At 47.9% G+C, this 24,703-nt stretch overlaps 1 protein-coding gene across 3 annotated transcripts in view; it reads right to left on the bottom strand.

Annotated features, from left to right (window-relative positions):
- The window catches only part of ZC3H7B (zinc finger CCCH-type containing 7B), a 65,391-nt gene extending 45,602 nt beyond the window's left edge, over nucleotides 1-19,789 (bottom strand). For 2 of the 3 annotated variants that reach the window (XM_019544999.1, XM_019545001.1), the window contains exons 1-6: nucleotides 19,578-19,789; nucleotides 10,878-10,938; nucleotides 8,019-8,052; nucleotides 7,054-7,251; nucleotides 6,024-6,182; nucleotides 1,558-1,638 (exon numbers count right to left, since the gene is read on the bottom strand). In XM_019544999.1, coding sequence (XP_019400544.1) covers nucleotides 1,558-1,638; nucleotides 6,024-6,182; nucleotides 7,054-7,251; nucleotides 8,019-8,052; nucleotides 10,878-10,930 — 525 coding nt within the window. In that variant the 5' untranslated portion in view covers nucleotides 10,931-10,938; nucleotides 19,578-19,789. The remainder of the gene's footprint in view (nucleotides 1-1,557; nucleotides 1,639-6,023; nucleotides 6,183-7,053; nucleotides 7,252-8,018; nucleotides 8,053-10,877; nucleotides 10,939-19,577) is intronic. The other variant, XM_019545000.1, reaches the window with a different exon arrangement.
- Nucleotides 19,790-24,703: the final 4,914 nt, after the last annotated feature.

Raw genomic sequence — 24,703 nt, 5'->3', positions numbered from 1 at the left:
ATTTTGAAATACATAGCTTCAGTTAAATGAAAAGATTTTCTTCTGAACCAATAACACTTGTGTGTGCTCTATACTGCACACCCACAAGAACATACTGCTCAAAGATGGGGTGCGAGTGTGTGAATGTGCTTGCAAATGTGAATGTGTGCAGAACTGGAGCTGAAAAGGAGTGGTTGTTTAATATCACACACCACCACTACAGCAGAGGTAGAGAATATGATCTAAGATCAAAATGAAACTGCAGAGAGGAATTTCAGGAACACAGAACATCAATCCCACAAGCTGGCATTCGGCCAGGACAGTGAGGCTAACATTCCTGTTCCTGAGTAAACAAGCCATAGGATCTCTCATGAACAATGATTTTAACTAAGGCAATGCCAGCGGTAGCTTAGCGCCCCCTACCACAATACTTGGGCACATGTTTAATACTGGCAGAATGATTCTCCCTGCTGAATTATGAAACCCATTTGCTGCAGCTCCAGTGTTTAGCTTAGAGCAGGAGTGTCAAACTCATCTGCCTGTGTGATGCAAGCCTGGTTTGCGGGCTGGCAGAATAGTGCGGGGCTGGCCCCACAGGCCTGTGCCCCACCTCCCCGCATACTGGTTCCAGTGCATGCAGTGCCTGTTCTGGCTGGTCCAGCAGGAAAAGCCCCGGCATCCTGGGTGCTTGGATGCAGCTGCAGGGACAGTGCAGGTGCTGGTACTTTTACCTGGCTGCTCTTGGCATGGTGGCAGCCCAGCCCCTGGGCAAGAGCTACAATGCTAGAGTGCCAGCAGCATCACGGGAACAAACCCAGCATTGCAGGCACTTGGCTACCACCATGGGAACAAATTGTGGTGCTGCTGGGGTCCCAGTGCTGCAGGTCTCAGTCAGATACTTGACTGGCACTAGGGGAAGGTCCCCCATCAAGGCTGTAGGCTGGATGATTCAGCTCTTCAGGCTGGATCTGGCCCATGGGCCATATGTTTGACACCGCTGCCTTCAGGGTAACCATTCAAACACTGACTGGACTTCATGCTGCTTAGCTTGCAAAATATGTTAAGATTATACACCAAACCACTATTATTCTGTCTGCAGGCCATTAACAGGGACCTAAATGGCAGTTTTGTGGAAACTATGAAAAACAGTGTTGTCTGCAAATCGCCACAAAATCTGACATTGGCCGTGATTTCCTGCAAAATCAACAAAAAAAAAAAGCAGTAGTAACACAGATTGAGTGAAGGCATCCTCCACCAATCAACAGTGTGGGGCAGGGCTGCTGGGTCCCCTCCAATCAGCAGCGAGAGACAGGGCCATCACAAAATAACCATGAAATTGGCTTTGCATGCCACGAGCAGGCTACAGAAAATCCTCCATCTCACCCTGACTTAGGTAGGTCCATAGCCATTAGTACCCCTGTGGGGGTGTTACATATCAGGATGGAGATGGATTGGTGAGAGTGGGACTGCCTGAAGCACAAGGCCATGAATATGGGAATACTTCAGAGCAGTGCTGGTAGCGTTTCTGGACACATGTCTGCAGAAGACAAGGGACAGTCAGTCTACAAAGAGTCATACCTGAGGCCTCTTATATGCTTTCCGAACCCTTAATCCCAGTTTCTGCGCAAGCTCCTGACCAAGCTGTGTGACACTTTCATCCTAGAGAAAAAGCAGCTTTGAAAAACATTTCCATTCATAAAGCATGTAGTTCTAATTTTCTTGAACAGAAAGTGAAGCCATCAGAAACAAATAAGACCCTTAGTTGAAGCTCTATGACAATGGTGGCCATGAAAAGGCTGGATCTCCTACTGGGGTGTAGAAGAGGGGTAAGCCAGTTGCCCTCATCAATTCTAGAAGAGGTCTTGCAGGCTGGAGCTGTTAGTCATTCAGCCCTGCAGAGGTATGAAGGCTGGCTTCAGGGTCTCTCCCTTCCTCCATCATTTCAAAGTGGTCGGTCTGACTGAGCGGTCCAAGTACTAAATTTCCAAACAATGGCTTGAGATTCCCTCAACATAATGGCTTTCAGAGAACCAGAGCTGGCCAGTATAGTGCCAGATTCAATCCCCACTACTCCCAGTATCTGGAGATTGGAGGGCAGCTCAGAGCCACTACAGCCTTTCCCTAACCTCAGCCTCATTGAGCTCAGGTAATGATTTAGCCCATAAAAGTTCAATCCATGCTCACTCTTCTTAGCTGTTCTTTAAAAAGAAAAAATGTTTCCAATACATAGTTGGTTTCTTACTCATGGTATACAATCTACCAACTCAGCCAGTTCTGCCTGCCACTGCACCCCCACCATCTCTCATGCCCCACTCTCCCACCAGAGTCCATCCTATGAACTTTCAGCCACAGCTAAGTCCATCCTGCTCCTATCCTCTGACAATGCAACATCCCCTCACCACAGCTGCACTTTCTCCTACTTCAGTTTTGGCATCTTCCTGGCTAAACAAATTTCCACGGCCACAACCCCCATTGTTTATCTGCAACTTTGGACTCCCTCCTTCAGCCATCCCTTTTTTTTATTTTTTTGCAAAGCTGGAAAAAAAAGCAATTTGCTAATTTCCCCAAAAGGAAAAAGTAAGTCATCAACATGCTATACTGAAATCCTCCCATCACTGCCCTCTCTCTCCCCCTCCTCCTTCCCAACCGCTGACCTTGAAGCCTGCAACCTTCTCTCCACCTGCCCAGGCAATTTCCACCTTTACTTCCATTGCCCTAGGTTCCCTCCCTGCCTCCCCCATCACATCTCATTGGCCTCCCCACTCCCAATGCTACCATGCCCCGTTTCCCCCTGGATTTAGAGATCCTGTCTTTCGAGGCTACCAGCTGCTGAGAAGGGCTGCTAGCAGGCCTTACTTGTTTACTCTCAGCCTAAGCTTGAGTCCTAACCAGACTGGTAACATTCCTTACAGATTATCAAAACTTCAAAAGAAATGCATGAAGCAGCTTCTGTTAGAAGCATTTTGGTAATAATTAGTGAACTATGTACCATTCTGTGGTTTATGTATTCCTACATATTTACATTGGTGCTAAGTTTCCCAGAAGCCTCTGAGACAAGTACAGACCCAAAGAAGCTGATGCATGATTGAACTTTTAAACTCTAGTAGCCTGACCATGAAGTATGTGGGGTAAGGGAAGAAGTTAAGTATTGACAAGGAGATGCCAGGCCAGGTGGTGAAGGAGATAAGAAACACTTGCGCAGGAACTGCATATCTACAGAGTGATAAATCTTGTTTAATTGATACATTCCAAGGACCACTGGAAAACTGGTTTGAGCTAGTTCCCCAGAGCTCAAAAAACAAAGGAAGTAAAAATTGGTCAAGTGAAGGCCTGCCATATTCTGAGGAAGGAGCCTGGAACTGCATAAATCAATAAAAGGGAAGGCAAAGTCAAGGAAGTGCTGGAAGTGAAGACGCATACAACTAGAAAAAAAAGAATAAGAGGATGAAGGGCAGAAGATGCCCATGCCCTTCCCTATATCTCACCCTGCCATTATGGATAGTAAGAATCACATACAGTAGCAACACACCAAGCCCTTGTCTGCATCCAGGGGGCCTGGTGTTGCTATCACTAAAAAGGACTTGAATAAAAGTATTTCTGGGGTCAACTACCAGCCACTTAGCCATTTCTGAGGGTGTAGTTCATGATTATCTGCCTCTGCCATTATTACCCCGTAACACAAGGGCACAATATGTAACAAGAAGCCAAAGGCTCCTGCTACTAAAAAGGAGATTAGTGGTGGCAAAGCCTGGCAGCAGCTAGGCAACAGGGCAAGCTGCATGTTAGAATTAACCAGATGCAGCTGTGCCAAAGGAGGGTTGGCTGATCAGAAGAGGTCATGCTCCAAAGCGGTTAAAAACCCCAGATTTCTAGGGTCGGAGGGGACTTCAGAAGGAACTGAACTCCCAGGAGGAGAGGGAAGCACCTGAAAGACCCTGACCAACGCCTGAAATGGAGCAGTGAGAGCCCCAGGGGATCAGGGTTGAGCTGAGGGCTGTTTATTTAACCTAAGAGGAGGGTTTTGTTAAAGTGTCAGAGTACTTTTTCCCCCCACCTTTATATGCGTTTGCCCCAAGCAGGGCAGGCTTTTGTTAATGCAGTAGTTTCCTTTACCTTCCAGTCTGTACTAGTGGACCAGGTAAGGCTATAAGGGGCAATGAGGAGGCCACAGGGTGCCAGGGAGGCACAGCAGTGGGCCTTGCCAGGGCAGACATATGAGACACAGAGGGCCAATAGCCCAAACCACAGAGAGAGGTCAGAGAAGGGGCTGAGACCAGGAAGGCCAGAGCCTACAACCCAGGAAGGGTGAACCTAGGCAGGCTGCAGCCAGAAGGGCTAAAGCCTAGACTAGGGAGAGGAACAGAGGCACCCTGAAGCCAAGAAGGCCATCCAGAGCCCAGGAAGGGCAAGACCTGGGCTGGGGCCCAGCAGCTGTGGTCCAGAACAGTGGACCTTGGGCTAGGGGATATAAGTAGAGGAAAGGGGCCAAAGCCGGGCATGCTGAAGCCCCAACAAAGCTTTTGTGGCCAGAGGGCCTAGCAGCAATAACTTGTACCATCTGTGAGGCATTGGAGTGCTGTGGGGGCAGAAGGAAGCCACTAATTTAACCCTTAAAGCTGGCAGAGCCTGAGGAAACAGGCACTGAGGCAAAAAGAGGGAGTGAGCCCCAAAAGACTCACCAACCCAAGGAGGGCAGCCTCTTATTATTTTTCATTACCATCAAGGCATAGCAGGTGAGTGAATGGGTTGTGACTCAAGGAGATTTGAATGGGGCCAGACAGGACAGAGGGGGCCACTGAAGGACATCGTCACAGCCGTTGGGCACCATGTGGTCACAGGTGCCCTTGCCAAAAAAACCTCTGGATGCACTAACAGTTCATTGCTGTTCCTATGATGCAAATGAGACTAAAGAGAACTACTCTATGAAGAGTAAACGCTACCACTTAGACACGGGGTTGGCAATGTTTTTGGGCAGTGCCAAAAACACCTGCAACCTCAACTTGTAAGATGTTGGCATGCCAGAGGTGGATGGCGGGGGAGCTGCGAGGGGCCTAATTCTTGTTGTGACAGCACAGCCCCGGCCACTTCCCCACCATCCACCCCGAAGTACACGTGCCACACTGGCATGTGCCAGGAAGTTGCCTACCTGACTTAGACTGTAAGCTCAGCAGGGCAGGGATCAAGCATGTGCACTGTGCCTAGCACAACAGGGTTATGATCCAAGATTGTAGTCCTGTGTGTCATCACAAATATCATCATCATCAGATGAGTACCATGTTAGCTCCCCAAGCTAGTTGTGTTAAATTAACTCAGCCAAGCAATGAAGCAATCTAGCATTAAGTTCTTTATCATCTGAGGTCTCTAGATTTGCTCTGGTTCAAACAGAAGTTATACGATGGGCAACGAATTTCTCGGCAAGATCTTACGGCCTGTATCATATAGGAGGCAAGATTAGATGATAATTGGAATGATCCCTTTTAAATTTAAAAACTACCTAATCAAAGCAACTTTAGAGCCCTCTTCATTCACTCTTCCAGAAAACACAGGACCTTAAAAGGCGTGCAACAGCTCTCAATAAGTAAAATAAGAACTAGTTCTATTTAAAACATATCAGGATTGGCTATCGGGGGATTTGGAATAGGACAAATGAGACCTTTCCTTCCATGTCTCCATTCCCACCCATCCAAGGCTGATAGCTCCAAACAGCCATTCCCCCAAATGGTTGTTCCAGTATCTGCATGCAATGAGTTGACAACATCAGCCAAATTTTTCCTGGGGCATTTCCACATCCTGAAAGCCATCAGATCTACCAAAACTACCTGTTCCTTTTGTGGTAAGTCTCAGCAGAGAAGATTTGTACCAAAAAGACAAGAGATCTGAACTTCCTTTCTCACCTCAAGAGGCAACACTAGTAAGCACAAGCATTTTTTATGACAGAACTATTTGTTGTAAAACTTCCATTATCACCAACACCACGTAACAAGTGAAGGACAAAGGGAAAGTGCCTCAAAGAAGGTGGGTGGGCACGTATTTCAAATACTTACGTGTGGGAGGGAGAGCAGACAGCGGCTGTTACACTCATATGCTTCCTTGTGCCTCCCCAGCTCATTCAAGGAGCGAGCTTTCCGGAAAAGTGCTCGGATGTTCTCCTTGTCAAGAGCTAGAGCCTTCTCACTATCTTCCAGAGCTTTTTCATACAAGCCCTACATAAGAGGAAAGAGACCACCCCAAAAAGTCAATGGCATCCATGTCCCATTGGGATCTACCTCCTTCCGCCTGCTTCAGTCCACTGACCTCAATTCACCCAGAACACATCACAGAATAAGAACACATATCTATGGAGCCATTGGGAGATACGCCTATTATATTATATTATGCACATATACCACAAAACCATATTATTAGGGTTGCAAGGTCAAGCATTCAGTTAGGAATCCTAAGTATGAAGGCTGCCTGTGCAACCTTAATCTGACACCATGAGGCTATTATATAAAGAGGGCAGCATAACTTCCTTCATTTCCATTTTAAAATCAAAAAGTGCTCCCTGCTCTTTAAAAAGAATGGATGTACGCTCCTCCCTTCAGGACAGAACTCTGGGCTCAGGATTAGAAGCACGTGGAGACAACTGCTTGCAGCCCTGAGTCAGAGGCTGAGTGCAGAAGAAGAGTGACATATAAAACAACCCCTGTGCTCAGCATTTCCTAGTTGCTTGCTGGTTCCAGGCACCATCCTGCTCAGCATGCGGGATTTTTGGATCACCCTCCTGAGGCACCCAGATCTCTCCATGGAGTCCAAGGAGTGTAGGCACCTAACTCCAGGTTCTAGATTCCTTTCTGGGGTCAGGGGCTTTAAGGTTAGGCCCTGGAGTACCTAACTTTTAGATGCCTAAGGACAACTCCTCCACTTCTTATATCTTCTGTCTAGTCACCCAAGGCACAATGCCATAACAGGAACAAATCAAAGACTCTTGCATTTCTCCTCCTCCTGTGCCGGACAAGATTACCCCATCCCATTTCCCTTCTTTGCTTGTGATTTTCTCCCCAACCCTCAGAAATGGTTCTGGTAGGCCCTCACCATGGCAAAGTAGCAGGCAGCCCGGTTGACATGCAACTTGCACAGGAGCTCTACTGGGATGGTGACCTCATCTGAGGCGGCATAGTCTGCCACGTTCAGCCCTTCCACATACTGTACCAGTGCCAACTTGAAGTCTTTCTCTCGGAACAGGTCATTGCCTTCCACAAACAGGTTCCGCACCAGCTTCTGCAAAAAGGCCTGTGGAGAAAGTGGAGCAGAGAATGGGGAGAAACAAATGGACTGACGTGAAGATAGCCAGAAACTGTGAGGGGTTTTCCCAACTCCCATTCACTCCTATGAGCACTCTCAAATCCCTTCTTCTTGATGAGAGATTAACTCCCTGCTTCAGTAAAGCTATGGGGCATTTTTACAGATGCAGTTTTGAAAAGTGCCTGGTGCTGTTACGCTTGCAGTTGTATAAGCAGCTAAATGCACATCATTGCTGAGAAAATGGCAGCGGTGTGCTTTTGAAGGAAAACACTTTGGAGACGCTTTAGCTCAAAAGTGCACTGCTGCCGTTTTCTGCAGGCTGATGTGCATTTTACCACTTATATAACTGCACATGGTGCAGCATAGTTCACCTCAGCTTGCATGAAGAGCAGACTCGATTCATTCAGTCTGCTCTGAAGCGGCAGATCTCTGGTGTCTCACAGGAAAAACAGTACGTGTATAAATGCCTTTAACGGCCTACTCGAGGACTAATTTAGCCCATTCTTCTTCCCGCCCATGGTTAAATGCCTCTCCCTTAATGCTTCCTCTCCTTGAGGTAAACTCTCCTAGTTTTCCTTCCCTTAAAGCCTTCCTACTATAGACAAATGACACTAGCCCAAACTTCCCCCACAACTTGCTCCTCTCAGCTTCCAACCACAAGGATAATGGCATAAAATACCAGTGAAGGAGGGCAACTGACCAGACATTGCCTTTATGCAGCTTCAAACACCTTCAGAAAAGAAATCTTAAATTACCTCATAATCTTCTTGGCTTAGGGGTAATGTAGACCTGCAAAGAGAGGAGGAAATTTTCAGGACATGTGGATCAGTAGAAGCAAAAACATCTCTCAACAAAGAGGCAGTTGTTCTGGTTCAGTGCCAAAGAATTTCAGTCCATAATGTTCTGCATATTTGATAGCGGATTTTTTAATGGTACTTAGAGCCAACAGTACCAAGTAGAGATCAGGGCCCTGGTGAACATGACAACCGGTGGCAGGAGGGCGAGCAAAGGCTAATACAGCCCAGGTTGCCCTCCAGACATTTTTCCCATCACTACCTCCACAGACCTATGTCATTCAGTTGCTGGCCCTGCTACTGACCCATGCTGTGGCCACCACTGCCACATGTAGGTGGCAGTGGCAGCTCTAACTCCAGCATGAGGCATGCAGCAGTAGCTCTGGTTCTGGCACAGGGGCGGTGGCAATTCCAGCTCCAGCACGAGGCATGTGAAGGCTCCAGCTCTGGCTCCAGCATGATGCACAAAACAGGAGCCAGACCTGTCACAGCCATCTCATGCCCCATGCCAGAACTGCCACCATTGTGTACTCCAGGCTGGAACTACCCCGTGCTGGATCTGGCCTGCAAGAAGCCCCACAGTCCAGATCCAGCCAAGACCATAGGGGAATGTGACACCCCTGCTCTAGGGGGTGTGTTCAAACAGTCACACAAACACACAATTTACACAAAAGATTTTGTGCGACCATTGTCAGAGTGACAGGGTCTTTGAAAAGAACACCAATTTAACTGAATTTAGTTCCAGTGAAAAAATATGAAATGCTAGTCCTAGGATGCTAAAGTCCTCTGTGCAGTTATGGAACAAGTACTTTATGAATGCAGCAGGCTTCTCCACATGGTCCCTTGACAAAGGCCCCTCACTCTTACACTAAAGAGACAGAATCATAGATAATTAGGGCTGGAAAGGACCTCAGGAGGTCATCTAGTTCAGCCCCCTGCTCAAAGGACTGCCCACAATTATTTCATCCCAGCCAAGACTTTGTCTACCTGGGTCTTAAAAACCGTCAAGGAAGGAGATTCCACAGCCACTCTGGGTAGTCTGTTCCAGTGCTTTGCTACCCTCTTGGTGAGAATGTTTTTCCTAATATCTAACCTAAAACTGCAACTTGAGACCACTGCTTTTTGTTCTGGCATCTGCCACCACTGAGAACAGTCCAGCTCCATCCTCTTTGGAACTGCCTTCAGGTACTTGAAGACTGCTATTAAATCACCTCTGTCTTCTCTTCTCCAGACTAAATAAGCCCAGTTCCCTCAGGGAACCTCTGGGAAGGGAGGTATTCAGGCTGCAGAAGCCATGTAATTCTAGATTTTTCTTCTGAGATTGCCAGCTGCATGACCAGTAGTGCTTGTGGTTATTGTGGTGAGAACATGCACGTGTCCCGTAACACACAAAGAGACCACTTCATTTCAAACACACTACCAAGCTAAAGTTTAATGGAGAAGGCTTCTCATCAGACTTTTAATGGGACCCTGACTAGAACAAGTGAACTAGAAGTGAAATGATTCATATTCTAAACTCAGTCTTGCACGTTCTCCAGGGCATGTCTGCATCATCTCCAAACTACAGCAACAAGGCACAGTATGCCTGCTCAGTGTGCCCAAACCCCCAAATGGACTTAACGTTGTCATCTTAGGGTAGACCTGGACACATGCCAACAAATATCCCCAGGACACAGAGCTCACATTATAATGATTTGGGAGCTTAGTGTAAACAGCGCATGCATACTCTGCATCACTGCAGTGCTCCTTACCCTAGTCTGGACTGCCACCAGACTCCACAGTATTTACACCAGGGTTGTAAACATACAGGTCATGGGCTAGATCCAACCCACAGAGTCTCTCTATCTGGCTCACTGGGCCACCAAAAGTTGGGGGCTGTGGCCTGCCAGGAAATTTGGGGCCCTTTGATCTCACTGGCCTTAACTGATGGTAACGAGCTCAGCCTGTGGCAATACCCAGAGTCACTGCTCTGGACCACCACCATGCACCTGGACCCTCACCCCTGGAGCTGTCCCTTTGCCCCATGCTGGATCCAAACAGTGAGAAGTCCCGCCGTCCAGATACACCCTGAGGCCCTAGACGAATTTGACACCCCTGCTTTAGACTTTGTTCTTCAGGGGAGAGAATGTCACACAAGTAGTGTAGATGTGCCCTGGACATGCCACTGTCTGCTCTCTGGTCCTTCTCACACGAGCCCAGCCTTTGCCTGGTTTTGAAAAACCACACTGTGGACACAATTCATCCAGCCTATGTCTCTGATGAGGTCTAGAAGAGTACTAAACCCTCTGGTGTTGCTCTTTACAGTCAGCCAGAATTTCTGTGCCTTAATTACTAAAGTTGGAAGATCCTCAGGCCACTGATACATTTGAATGGCCGTTCTCAAATCAAGGTAATACACTAAACTTATACTGGTCCAAGCTCTCACTTCTGCCCTCTGTGCCTTGCTTTACACACCTGCAAAATGGAATTGAAACTGCTTACCTACCTCAGAGAGGTAGTTAAACCTTGAACTTATCAATGGCTGTTAAGTTCCTTAGGTGGAAGGGAGTGAAGATGTGCAGAAGATTATAATTAGCACTACACTGGCTATTAAGCTCAAATGGGAACTGAAGTGGAGGGCACAAACAGGACAGCAATCAGAGTGACCTGATTAAATTTACTAGAAGTGCTTTGAAGGATCAGGACTTTACACTACCACGACCAGGTCATCTCTTCTAACCACCAGGCCAGTGAATGAAAATGTCAGACCTTGTAACCCACAGCAGAAAAAGAAATCACCATCTCCAAAATCAAAGAATAGTAGGGATGCAGATCACTTACTGAATGAATTGAAGTCCCTTTTCTATTTCTTCTTTTCTTTTCTGTCTCTCCATTATAGTCTCTGCAAAGAGAAAAACAGAAAACCACTCATTATAGATCTTGCTGGCAATTTTGCAGTTCAGTTTTTTTTCCTTGTTAACTTAGTACCAGCAAAATACTTCAGACCAACTGCCCTAAATACCAAGATCCCTTTTTGAACCCATAAAAGCATCCTGTGGATTGCAGAAGCCTTGAAAGCTTGCCACATGCATCTTCTCCTGCCTAATTGCATCATCTTTACCTTCAGGCACCATCCCATGGGGCAAAGAAAAATCTATCTATCATTTCTCCTCACTTCAGTCTGAGCTCTCTGCTTAGATTACCAGCAGGGAAACCAGTTAAAATGAGCTGAGATGGTGGCTCCCCACTAGAAATGTCCCAACAACCTTCCCCTGCCCTGAAACTGATTTCATACAATCCTCCGAGCAGCCACTGCACAGTCAGCAACTTTGATCACTACTTACCAGAGCCAGATTTCAACTTGAGTAGGGTAGGGGTTATCAGTTCACAAGGGGAGACAGGTAAACTCTGTGCAAGCATTTGAAATAAGTAAGCACCAAGGAAAGGAACAAATGGTTACTGTGGTGCAAGTTAAAGGACAGGGGTGAAACCTGTGCAAAAAGAATATGCAGGATGAATACCTCAAAAAGTTTCCTGATGGTGAGAGCTATTAGCCTAGGGAAAATTCTCCCAAGCAAAGCAGTGACCGCTTCATCACGTGAAAGTAATTTAAACTGGACTGGGTGGCACCCTGGGGAAACCTCTAACAACCATGCACTGGCTGGAAAGGGAAACAGCCTGGGTGACCTGTCTGGATTTTTCCATCTCTGATTTTCAGAAGTCTAGGAATACAAACAAGTTAAACATATAATTTCCTCCTACCTTAGATTTATGGGTAGTGAGGTGTGTGGGACCCTATCCTCATCTAAAATGAGGTTGATTCAAACAGTGAATTGTATAAAGCTCTTCTGCTACAGATTTAGAGCAAACTCTGGAATAACCCACCATACAGGTTTGCAGTGGTGCCTTAATAAAAGGACAGAACAGAGAGAAGCGAGGCACCGTGTGGTCCCCTGAGACCATCCTATGGATCAGGGAAGACGAGAAAGTCCACAGAACCATGTTGCCATGCAGAACTCCTGAGCCTACATAATCAGACTGCCACAGCCAGGAAGGGCATTCAACCCTGAGGGGCATTTGGGATGAAAGACAAGACACATGGGACAGTGAGGTGGAACTCAAGCCACCATATTCTCCAAGACATTGTTTACACTCACTGACCTTGAAAGGGTTATGAAAAATAAATTGCCTCTGACTCCACTCCAAAACATCTGAGATGAATACAGTCTAATTTACTTTACAGGACAGCCACTGCCATGCATTTTCAGGCCTCTCGATACTGCAGCCACAAAAGGGTAATGGAGTCTTATAATAAAGGATCATTAAGCCTCGAGTGTCTAAGCAGGAAATGCCACTAGAGCTTGAACCTCAGCATGCTCTGTCCTGTAGAGAATATCAAGGCTACCGCGGTCCCTCAGTTAGGAAGAAAGTTTGCAGGGAGCAAAGTTTGCAGGGAGTGGGAGCACAGGAAGAGATGCTGGCATGGACTGAGGCACGCCAGGCCCTTGAAGGCATGCCTGTAAAGCTTGTACCTGGCACAAGGAATGGAAAGTCACTGGACAGACTCTAATAATGGAGTGACATGGTCCAAGCACTAGGTAGAAAAGATTTGGCAGCAAGATTTGTATGGACTGGATGAAAGAAGCAAGGAGGCCAGGGAAGAGGATGCTGCAATAAGTGAGGCAAGAGATGATCAAGGTACAAAGGCTTTTAACAGAAGGGATGGAGAAGAACAGCTGTATTATAACACTGCCGTACAAGAAGAACTGGTAGAATGCATAAATAACCTGGATGTAGGGCAAGGAGAGAGATAAGGGGAAAGTGGGATGTGAGAGAGAACCATGATCAACAGCTGCAGGGAATGGAAGATACATCTTTGAGTTTAATTTCGTGTCAGGGCATCTAGGATAAATGCCTGCAGCACAAGCAAGAGCAGGTGGGTAGAAGCTTTAGGGACCTTTCATACAGAACAGTGGTTCTCAACCTGGAGGTACCCCTAAGTTAGACCTGAAGCACCCTTTGGAAAATGCCAGCTTTTAGTTTTCATTCATTTTAGACTACACAAAAATAATAGACCAGTTTTTCTGTTACAAAGAACTCAGAAATATTCCAACAGGTCAGAATCTTTTTTAACACTATGGATGCCTATTTGAAATCTCTGGGTTTATCTTGTGAATCATATTTACAAATCTAACAGTGATATATTGTCTGACACCCCAGGACACCTTTGAAAGGCTGTCGAGGCATCCTGGTTGAGAATCTAATATAGAGAAACTAGTTAAAGCCACAGAAGTCACCCAAGGACAGAACCTGGAGGGACATTAGAGTGCAAACAGATGAGGTGGAGGAGCCAGCACAGGAAAGGCTAATGAAGCAATGGGAGGTATAAAAAAGCAAAAGCAGAAGTCCTCAAAATCCAAAGTGGGAACCACATGGAGCAAGAGGGAGTTGCAGGTCAAATCTGATCAAAGGGCACAAAAAGAAAACAATGGCCCATGGACTCGGCAAGACAGGAGGCTGCTTTCATCATGGTCATGAATAATCAAACAGCCAGGTCAATGCAAAGCCACATGGCAACAAGCCAAAAAAATATTTTAACATTCTGTTTATCCACATAACAAGTACAACAAAACAGGAGCTACCAAAGCTTACTGTAGACACCCCCCTTCCACCCTCATGGGCTTGAGCTCTGTTCTCATGGGACCACTTCAAAGAGCAAAAGACAGCACAGTCTCCAGACCCATTACATCAGGGTGAGCAATTTTGGGGGCTGGAGGGCCACTTAGCGAGTTTTGGTGAGGTGCTGCAGGCTGGGTCAGCAGCTCCATGGCCCCCCACCCCCCGTGCTCCTCAGCCCACAACAGCTCACCAAAACTAGATTACTAGTCCAGTCTGGGATCACCCAGCAGAGTGGGCAGGCAGGGTCTCCATGGAGACCAACCTAGGACCCCTGCAGGCAGGATACACTCAGCCAGGCAGAGGGGATGGCATCGTGGGAAGGCAGGAAGCAGTGTGTGGGAGCAGCATGAGCAGGCAGGGCCGGGATCATGGGGTGGTGACAGCATGGGGCTGGGGTCCAGGGCAGAGCTGTGATCTGCTCTCAGCACAGCCCTATGATCCCAGCCCTCGCCCTGCTCGTCCCATCCCTGGATGCCACTCCCTGCCTGTCTGTGCTCCCATCCCATCCACCCAGCAGAGCACACTCTGCCTGCAGCGGTCCTGGGTCAGTCTTTATGGAAACCCCACCCATCTGCTCCGTCTGGCGCTGCTGGTGGTGGGTGCAGGGCAGATGAGCTGGCATCCCCTGGCAGCAGGGCTGGGTCTGGCAGTAGCAGAGTCACTGGCAGAGGCCAGAAGAAGCCGCTGCTGGAGCTTCAGGGAATTGGAGTCCAGTCGCCATGCTGCCCCAGTCCCACTGCATACACAGCATGTCAGGCGGGGCCCAAATAAAATCCTTTGACAAACCAGATTGGACACATGGGCCATATTTTGCCCACTCCTGCATTACATCCTCAGCCTTTCTGCCAAGGCACCCAAAGTGGCCAAGTGAGATACGAGCATGGGTTACAAGAGCTAGATTAGGACCACTAGCTTTTCAGCGCTACCTAAAATCAGTTTAACTGCTGAGAATGGCTTTCAGTCACTCATTACTAACCAGAGGCCAAAGGAAAGGAAGTGACCTAGTGGGGAAAGGCTCCATACTTCTCTCCTGAGCTCCTAGTCATCCATCTCCCCTTGGAATACTGTTTCAGATGTTTCTCCTTCCACTCAGCATGCTCTCCTCGGATATCTAACCACCCTACTCCACACCACCGACACCCTGCTTTCCCCACCACTATTTTGATTCCTACTGCAGAATCCACATAAACAATTACTATCCCAGCATGCTGTCTTCTGATACTCTGGTATCAGGCAATGCCAAGAGCTTCTCTTGCCTCTCTCCATCCCAGACCTAACCTAAGCCTTTGAGTGAACCATCTGTCTTACCACCCACTTTCCACCCTGCTGCATGGCTCACCACGTTCCTCCACTGCCAATCTGATTGATCATCCATATAGATGGCCACCTTCTTCTGCTTTCCGATGCTAAGCCCACCCACACCTTGTCACTGTCAACCCTGTGTCACAAACCAACAGACAAGACCAGTCCTCCTTGTCCTACTACCTTGAAATAGTCTGTTCTATTCCACAATGCTTACATCTTCGTAACTCTGGGGTGCCATTTCCCTCCACCACATGCCACAGCATCACCCTCCATTGTGCTCTGTTCCACAGGACTGACCATACGCCCCTTCTTCCTTTACCACCACGGCCTACCCACATGACTACTCCCTACGCTCCTATCATGTCCTACATTTGATCACCCTGCAACTAGAGGTGCACCGATATATTGGTTGCCTATTGGATCGGTACCAATAAAAGGGAAATGACACCATTGGCTATCAGCCTTTTTCGTCCATTGTAGCTGATAACGTTTACCAATAATTACGGATTCTGGGCAGGGCCCTGGACACCCAGGTTCCCTCTCCCCCCTGGGGCCAGGGCCCCCAGATGCCTGGGTTCCCTCAGGAAACAGCGGGTTTCCCCTTGCAGGCAAACAGCATTCAAGCCTGCAAGGGGTCCTGCTTGGAGCTGCTGGGAGCAAGATGCAGGAGGAGCCATGTGCATGTATGTGGCTACATGCATGCACATGGCCAGGAGTACACCCAAGCAGCATGGACAGCATCTCCCTGCAGGTAAGTATGTGAAGGGAACAAGAGTGGCTGAGGGAAGGAGTGGGCAGATTAAGGCCCCCACAGTGAGGGAGGGAGTGGGACAAGGGCTGGGGGCGCTGCCCAGCCATGGTGGTGCATGGAACCCGGGGTTGGGGTGGGGAGTGGGATGAAGCCACGGGTGGATCGTCCAGAAGGGTTGGGGGGCAGCTCCCTGCCACTGTGTGCACCTCCGGAGGGCATGTGCCCCCCCCCCCCAGTTTGTACACAGGGCAGATGTGGGCTGCCCTCTATGGGCTCAGGGCTCTCTGCTCTGCTGCCTTTCCCTTGGGAGCCCTTTGCTGGCCATGTACCCCCTGCCAGCCCGGCAGCAGTGGGGGCAGTGAGTTGACATGACACGCAGCTGACGTGGGGCTCCCAGGGCAAAAGCAGCAGGGCAGAGAGCCCCAAGCCCACAGTGGGTGGCCCACATCTGCCCCTGCTCCACTTGGCTCTGCTGTCCATGCATAAAAATGGTGGTGGCAGCACTTAAACTAAAGCTCGGTTGATGAGCTTTAGCTCAAGTGCCCCCACAGCCATTTTTAATGGCCGGTATGTTGATACATGTGGCACAGGAGGCTGCTGGAGTATGCCAAAAAAACAAACAAAAAACGTTTAAGTTATGTCAGTACTTTAAAATGCCTTGCATTATTAGTAAATATTGGTTACTGGATTTGGCATTGACTGATATGGTTAGTTAATAATTGGCTATTGGTATCGGCCAAGAAAATCTTTATCAGTGCACCCCTACCCCCCACAAATTAGCACTTTCTAAGGCACTACATGCTTCTGTCTCCCTCTGCCATTATTATTTGCAAGCCTGGGCAACCCTCCACCACATCTCCTCCTTTCCCTTACAAACTTATGTTTAATTTATGTTTTCTCAACATCTTACATTATCTAGCTTTTGAAACATGGTAACAGAAACAATATATCACATGCAACAAGAGGATATCAGTCCTCCTTCCTGTGCAACTCATCCATTGAATATAACTCTTGGAAGTTACATCCACAGCACAAAACTATTCTCAGAGTTAGAGTTGACTGTTGGTCCTTTATGTGAACCAGTCACTAGAGGAAGATTTAAACTCTTTGTAAGAGAGTAGTCAAATAATGAAGACACTGGTTGGTTTATAAAAACCCAAAACTTCAAGTGAAACTTTAATTCATAACCTCAGCATCACTACCTTTTACTGCTCTATGAGCACCATACACTAAGTGACTGTGCCAGTGGAACACTAATTTTACAAGTATTTTCCTTCCATGCCCCATAGACACTTGCGGATTTGGATTTGCAGTTAGTCATAACAAAAATCCAAAACCTGGGCCCTATACACCACTGGGCCAGCTAGGGATAACAATCACCGCTTGATCCAACACATGGAAAACTGCAGCAAGGCCTTTTATAGCTACAAGCATGAGTTGCTACATATTGAGCTACTTAAAGCAGAAAACATGACACTGCATTAAAATGTTAGTTTTGATGGAACTGATAGGAATAACTTCCCTCTGAGAATGTCCAGAAAGTCTCTCCTCATTATCAAAAATGGGACTCAAACCTATCTCTCTCCAGAGAAGATTGTGCCCTAAAAGCAGTAACTTAGACCAGTGAGGGACAACCTTGTTGGTAGGCATGCCAGAAATTAGCCTGACACCCTCCTCAAATACCACTCTGATTCCCTTCACTTACCTGATCTGCTGCTCTTCTATTTCCTGCCCCATATTCCCTGCCTGATCTGCTGCCTGTCCCCTCCCTGATCTGCTGCGTGCCACCTACAGAGACTGCCAGTGCCACTTATGCCCACTCAGTCAGGCTGACCACTAGAAAACTTAAGTTCCATCCCTTGCTCTGAGAAGACAGCATGGCCCAGTGGTCAGCTAGGATAGCCACAAAAAGGGGAGAATGGATGACCCAAATAAACCAAAAAAGCATATGCCCAACTGAAAAAAACAACAACCTGGAGTCTCCCACATCATATACCTAGTGTTTATGGTCAACTCTGCCTGAATTGACATTGGACAAAAAATATTTCACTTGGGACAGAGGAAGGCTCACATCTGACTTCCTTCTAGGGCAGTGGTTTTCAGCTTGTCTGTGGACCTCTGACAGTCCGCACCTCCATTTGAAATTTTTTAGGGGGGGCCGTAAATGAAAAAAGATTGAAAACCACTGGTCTACAGTTTGGACAGGACACTCTGGACAATCCTAAAGGCTATAAAATATGCAAAAATGTAGATGGCAATAAGCCGAGGTAAGACCAAAAGTCCAGGCTGGCTCCCCTGGCTCCCAGCTCTGCGCACCCGTCCATAGAGGCCAGGGTGTTTGGCAGATGTGCCCACAGGACACTGTCTGGTCTGATGGTACAACAAACAGCCCAGGTCAGCGCGTGCGCAGGATGAGCCGGTCTGATCAGCATCGCCCTCCACGATGCTCCGCTCCTATGTTCAAAACACCCCACACACCCGGTTGTGGGCCATGCCCAACAACCCATGCCACAATTCAAGCCCCCTATGAGCCAAAACTACCTCTCATCCCGTGCTGCAGCCTCCATCGCTGCCACCCCGTCTCGGGTGCCCCGTCCACAGTGCCAGCCCACTGCCCAACATCCTGCCGCCCCGCCGGTCCCCTTCCTCACTCCCCACCCCGCCGTCCTCGCCATCCCTCCGGAAACGAGCAGGATGGCCTTTTAGGGCTGCAGCCTGCCGATGTCGGGGTGGGAAGGGCTGGGCAGAAACCCGGGGGAGGAGGGACAGGGAATCACCATCGCCCAGACCCCAATTCCTGCACTCTCCTGCTTGGCCTGGGTCCAGGCCACACTTCCCCCTGCCCAGCCAACCTGCAGGGCTCCCGCTGGGCTGGGAGGCATTTCGATACACCAGAGGAGCAGGAGGAGTTTTCTCCCCAGCTTGCGGGGGTTCACTCCCCTGCCCCAGTCAGGGCCTTCCCACCCCTGCCCCGAGGTCATGTGGGCACGACCCCCGCCCCGCTCCCAGCCCCAGGCCTCCGATCCCCGGGCTCGCCTGGCGGAGGCGGCGGCGGCGGCGGTACCTCCGGCGGGCGCAGGAGAGCAGCCAGCGCCGCCTTCCCCACCGAGCCACGAGGGGCCGGGCACCGGCCTGTGCCGCTGGGAGGCTTCCCCCACCGCCGGGAGCCTCTCCCGAGAGATTTAGATCCACATTCCAGTTTGGGAGGCTTTTTGGAAAGAAACAAGCATAATAATCTCTCCTCTCCCCCCGGAAACCATCCCCAACACCACGGCATCAAAACCACCTCTCCTAGCTGGTAAACTTTCCCAGCCCCTGAGGGCCGTGGCCTGGTCGGAAAAGCTTTTTTTTTTTTTTTTTTTTTTAAAGAAGGATTTTGCTGCAGCTTCGTGCGGTTCACCCCAAGGAGCAGAGACCGGGGGAGATCTTCGATCCGACACAAAACAATTCACGCCGAGCTTTCCCGGCCAACCCAGCGGCGTTTTCAGCCGCCTCTTAACTTTTAAACTCCTGCCGCATTTGCTCTGGCAGGGGGTGAGAGGAGGCTCCTTTTCTCGCAAAGCCGCATGCTCCGTTTGTGGAGGAAGGCGGCCTCCAAACTGCACCCAAAGCACAAACGTTTTTCTCCTGCTGGTTCCTTTCGCGATCACAAATCAGTTCTTCCGAGCAGCTGCTAATAGGGATGATGTTTCTCCCTAGTGTTCATATTATCACCTTTTCTTCCTGTTTCTCAAACCTAGCCCTTCTTGTATATGTAAGGGGGGGGGGGACAAACAACAAATCCAAACAAATAATAAAGGACTCACCTCTGCTTGAGTTTTCCCCCCCACACTATGTATAACTTTCCTTGATAAATTGTATGATATTACTAGAGATATTATTAGATATTATTACTATAAGTAATAATCATAGTAAATGCTATTTAATTACAGAAGGAAGCATTCTGCTTCTGGGCCGGCTGCCTCTGCAGCTCCCTCCATGTGCCTCCTGATCTCTTCACTTTCATTTCCAGGTCTCTCTCTCTCAATAGCACCAGCAAGAGAAAATGCTTCCCTGCACGTCTACTGCTGGGTCCTAGAAAGAACTGGTTTCTGCTCCGTAGATCGGTTGATCCTTCCTTTGCTGCGTTTCTTTTTTTTAATTTCGGTGAAAATAGGTTCAAAGGAAACGTAAACCTGATTGGGCTTGAAAGGCTGTTTTTATTTCAATAGCACCAGAATTGTTGTGCTGCCACAATGCCACAGCTTTTGTTATGGTTCATGTGGCTGCGATCTAATTTCGTTTGTTTTTACTGATCTCTTTAGTAAATGTTTCTATTACACTCACAAAAAGATCTCGCATAACCCAACGTGCAATGGGATTGTCATGTGTATAAAGTTAAGTTGCTACACAGGTATGTAAATTTGCAAAAAAGAGGCTGTAGAAATTAGATATGGACATTATCTAGTCCTTTCAGACTTCTGAAGGACTCCCTATTATACAAGACACTTTAAAACTCTTTATTTTAATGCAAGACATAAACAACAGATTTGCTTTTAGTTATTTTCAAGCTCCTAGATGGTTTCTGGTGGGTATTCACACTCGCTAGGAAATAGCAGCTGTCAATAAATTTGTGTTATTTTTTTAACCAAATATTTCCAGCTGTAGGTCTACACAGTCATACAGTATTGTACAGGTAAAACTGTGCATCTGTGTGGAGCCCCAATTGTATCAAAGGAACTTGGATCCAGTGCCAGGATTAGGGCCCAGTCTAACCCCACCAGACATTTTGTATTTCTTTAATGATATCAGTAAGTGGCAGATCTATTTTCATGCTGACTGCTTTCCATCATCACTTTCGTTCTAATAAAATTAGTCATATTATTACTGTAGATGTTGCGCATTGTGTTTGCCAGCTTCCAGTAACCCAAAATAACGCTGCTTTTTTGCTGTGTCTTCAGTCAACTCAGACAATGTTCATATGGGCTAGAGAGCATTACTTAAAATACATATCATCATGCTAATGTCAGGTTCTGCTAATGTGGGTTGGGATTGCCTTCTGGGAACTCTGTCAATGCAATACAATCATATACTTAATTTACATTACATATTGTCAAATACATAATCTTTGCAGTGTTAAAGCATGGTGTCTTATGTATTCAGCAAGCCTTAGCCATCACCTGCTTTGTTTTTCTGCTGTCCATAATGTTCCGAGCAACTCTACAAGAACACCTGTCGTGTGTGTGGTCAGAATTAATTCATTAATTATTTGGTGCTAAAATATTCTTCTTATACTTTAATAGTCATATTGTGGTAGTGCCTAAAACTGGTTTTCAACCTTTTAAAATTTGCGGACCCCTAAACATTTTAAATGCAAGTGCCGAGCTCTTTGGAAATTTTGAATGGAGGTGTGGACCCTTTTGAATTGCAAGTGTGGGTATTCATATATTTTTGTTTGATCATAATCATCTTTCACAGACTCCCTTTGACATAGTCTGAAAGCCCCCAGGGGTCCATGGACCACAGATTGAAAACCACTGGCCTAGAAGGCAGTCAGGTTGGGACCACATCATGCAAGGCATTGACCATGGATTGCAGCCAGCACTGTACCTAGACTCCTGGCAACCCCAGGCAAACTCTTAGTATCAGTCCCTGCCTCTGCCAGAGATGTTAATAATCATAATAAAAATAATAATAACCATTTTCGGGCCCCCTTTGTCTAGGCCCCAGGTGGCTACCCAGTTTACCTATGCCTGTCTGGACCTGATGGCAGCTGGTCTGGTTTGGGACCATGCAACTGAACGGTTCTGATCATTGACTGGATGGGTTCTAATCTGGGAACTGATGTTTCAAATACAGAGTAAGAGTCCCATTCCAGGAATGGGACACAGCCCCAGAATTTGGGACTGTCCTGGAAATTCTGGGACTGTCAGTTGATTTATCTAGTGCGGACTCAGTCATGTGGTGCAAAGGTGCCTTAAAGGGTCATAGCTATATACGGAAAAGCTTTTTTTTCCTATCTGTTTCATGTCTTTCACAAACAGCTGCAATCCAGTTGGTACCCCTGAGTTTTTCATCACCTATCAAGGAAAGTCCTCTTATTCACCTCAAGTTAGTTCTTATTCAGACTTTCCATGTGGACAGTGCTTCTTTTATTCTGGACATCTTATTCATTAAAAAAGCTTCATTGTTTCTTCTCTTTAGCCACAGTGAAGGGTGTCTGACATACTTATCCATATCAGTGACTCTGGGATTGTTCATAGATTGAAGACATGCTTGCTGGTGGCCATCAATGCTTTCCAGCATATCAATGCTGATATAACTGGTAAAAATCATAAATCATACCTTTAAACCCAAATATGTAAACCAGTAAAAGCCTGATCTTATGTTCCCTTGCTCAGGCATAATATGTGTAGCTTTCAGGAGCATAGTAAATTGTCACAAGCATTGTTTAATCTTGCTGTTGTTGTAAAATTTAATATTTTTTTCCTTAAAGCCTCTGTGGCAGAAAGCCACTTTGGTTTCTCCCCAAAATCTCTGCCCTGGGACAATGTGATCAAGATGGGCCAGCACAGAGGATTCACACCTCAGCCTGTTTCTTTAGGTAACCCGAGCTGGCTGCATTCCTGAGGGAGGGGGGAAACCTGCTCCCTCTGCCCACCTGACTGGTACCTGTGTGAGGGGTTTCTACCTGGTGGGCTGGAGTCTGCCTGGTAACAGGTGATGTATTACAAATTGGTTGGCTGATAGCCAACTGGGGCTGACCTCCACTGGACCAGGTGAATGAGGTCACAGGGGCTATATAAGTTAGGGGGCGGGGCAGGGGGAGAAGGAGGCTCTTTCTTCGGCAATGAGGTGAAGCAGTAGCCATGTGGGGGATGCAGAGGAGCTTTACCATCTAAAGTTGGCTCTTTCCCCCAAACTCATGAGCTAGAAACCACCTGCTTACAGAGGGGAATTTCACCAGCCTCTGGATGATGCTTGTGAGTAAGCTACTTGAGATCTGATTAGATATTTAGCTAGCAGTAACACAGATGCGTAATCAAAAGGCTACCTCAGCCACACTGTTTGCTCTTTAGGATTTCTAAGATATTGCTCAATCCTGTACCCTAGTTTCCCCTACCCCTTGTAACCAATAAAGTTCTCCTTTTTGACTGGTGTGGGAGGGGTGGGTCTAAATTATGCCTGAGAGACCCCTTAGGTCTGCGGACTAAGGGAGACTTTACTTTTTGCCCCCTGACTTGGGGAAGTGCCCCAAGTGCCTGTACCGGGTCGAGTACCCGTCGGACTATTAGGCCTGTGTTTCCCTGAGGACACAGGGCCGAGACAGCTGCTGCCACCCTGAGAAGGGACTATGTTACCCCCAGACTAGCGAGTGTGCTCCGGGAGAGGGGTCGGCTGAGGCGCCCCTAGGGAGGCATTCGGAGCCTGGAAGATGGTTGGGCGCAGGGAGGTGGGTGGCTCAACGCAGGAGCGCCCCCTACTGGCCCGCCACACGTGGTGGGAACGGTGGGATCTGAATACCCTGCTGTTTTACAGGCATCATTTGGGAAGAGTAATAGAGTCACTGAAATCCCTGAAGCAAACATTTTCTAATTTGGCATCGGGTCAACTGGATAGTGTAGATAGCCAGGATGGCGGACCAGTACGTCCAAATGACCGTGCCCGAACTAAAAAAATGGGTGAAAGAGAGAGGCCTTCATGTGAAGAAAGGGCTAAAGAAGGAAGAGCTGATTAAACTCCTGAGCGACAGTGACTCAGCCACAGAGCAACCTTCACGCATGGCAACTCCTGAGTCTTTCCCAGAATCACAGCGCTGGACACCAACTCCACAGCCCACCGAGGGATCACCCCCTACGGAGGAGCGCTGGAGGTACCAGATGCTCTCTCGCTCCCACTCTTCAGCTTCTAGCCGCAAGTGCAAGGATGGAGCTGGAGTTGAAAAGGATGGAGCTGGAAGTGAAAAAGATGGAGCTGGCGGTGAAGACAGCACAGCGCGAGGCGGAGGCCCAAGAGGCAAGGCTCAAGCGCAAGCATGAACTAGAGGTTCTCCATCTGCAGCCCAAACTGAACTCCCCAGCCTTCTCTCACTACCGAGTCGGAGACGATCCTGATGTGTTCCTCAGCATCTTTGAAAGGCAAGCCCAAGAGTGGAAGGTGCCTGAGGAAAAGTTCGTGATGCACATGGCTCTTCTGGTAGAGGGTGACATGGCGGTGGTCCTGAACAGCCTGCCCTTGGATGCAGCTGATGACTATGATGCCTTTAAACAGGCTGTGTCTTCAAGGTTCAAGTTGGGACCGGATTATTTCCGGAAAAAATTCCAGAATATCTGCCTACAGCCCGAGAAGTCAATGACCGATTTTTATGGCCCTCTTGTGGGATGCATTCATTAAATGGGCAGATGGAGCAGCTTCTCTCTAGTGTCAGCCTTGGCTCCATCTTATGGTGCTGGACCAATTTTACTACCGATGTCCAAGGGAGGTTAAAACCCTAGTCAAGGACAGGGGCCCCAAAACTGGCCCTGAGGCTGCTGAAATTGCGGATCAGCTGTTGCTTAACCGGGAGGGGTCAGACAAGAAGGGTAAGGGGTTGGATGGACTCGGACCTGCTTGAGAGCGCTCGGGCAGTGAAGTTCCTGAATGTGCTATTATGTTTGATATGTTTTATTGTTAGGATCAGTATTATGTGATATGTAATTTCTCTTTAGGGGTGAAAGGTGACCCCTCCAAACTAGCACGCTTGTCTCCATACCTCTGTGAAGCTACGGATCCAAGCTTTATAAAGCGGGGGAGGAAGTGTGGCAGAAAGCCACTTTGGTTTCCCCAAAATCTCTGCCCTGGGGCAATGTGATCAAAATGGGCCAGCACAGAGGAGTCACACCTCAGCCTGTTTCTTTAAGTAACCTGCGCTGGCTGCATTCCTGAGGGAGGGGGGAAACCTGCTCCCTCTGCC

The sequence above is a fragment of the Crocodylus porosus genome, unplaced genomic scaffold (genome assembly GCF_001723895.1).
Source record: "Crocodylus porosus isolate Cpor-Errol unplaced genomic scaffold, CroPor_comp1, whole genome shotgun sequence".
Classification (NCBI taxonomy): Eukaryota; Metazoa; Chordata; order Crocodylia; family Crocodylidae; genus Crocodylus; species Crocodylus porosus.
Note: the sequence above shows the minus strand (reverse complement) of the source record. Positions and strands in the feature narration are given on the sequence as shown.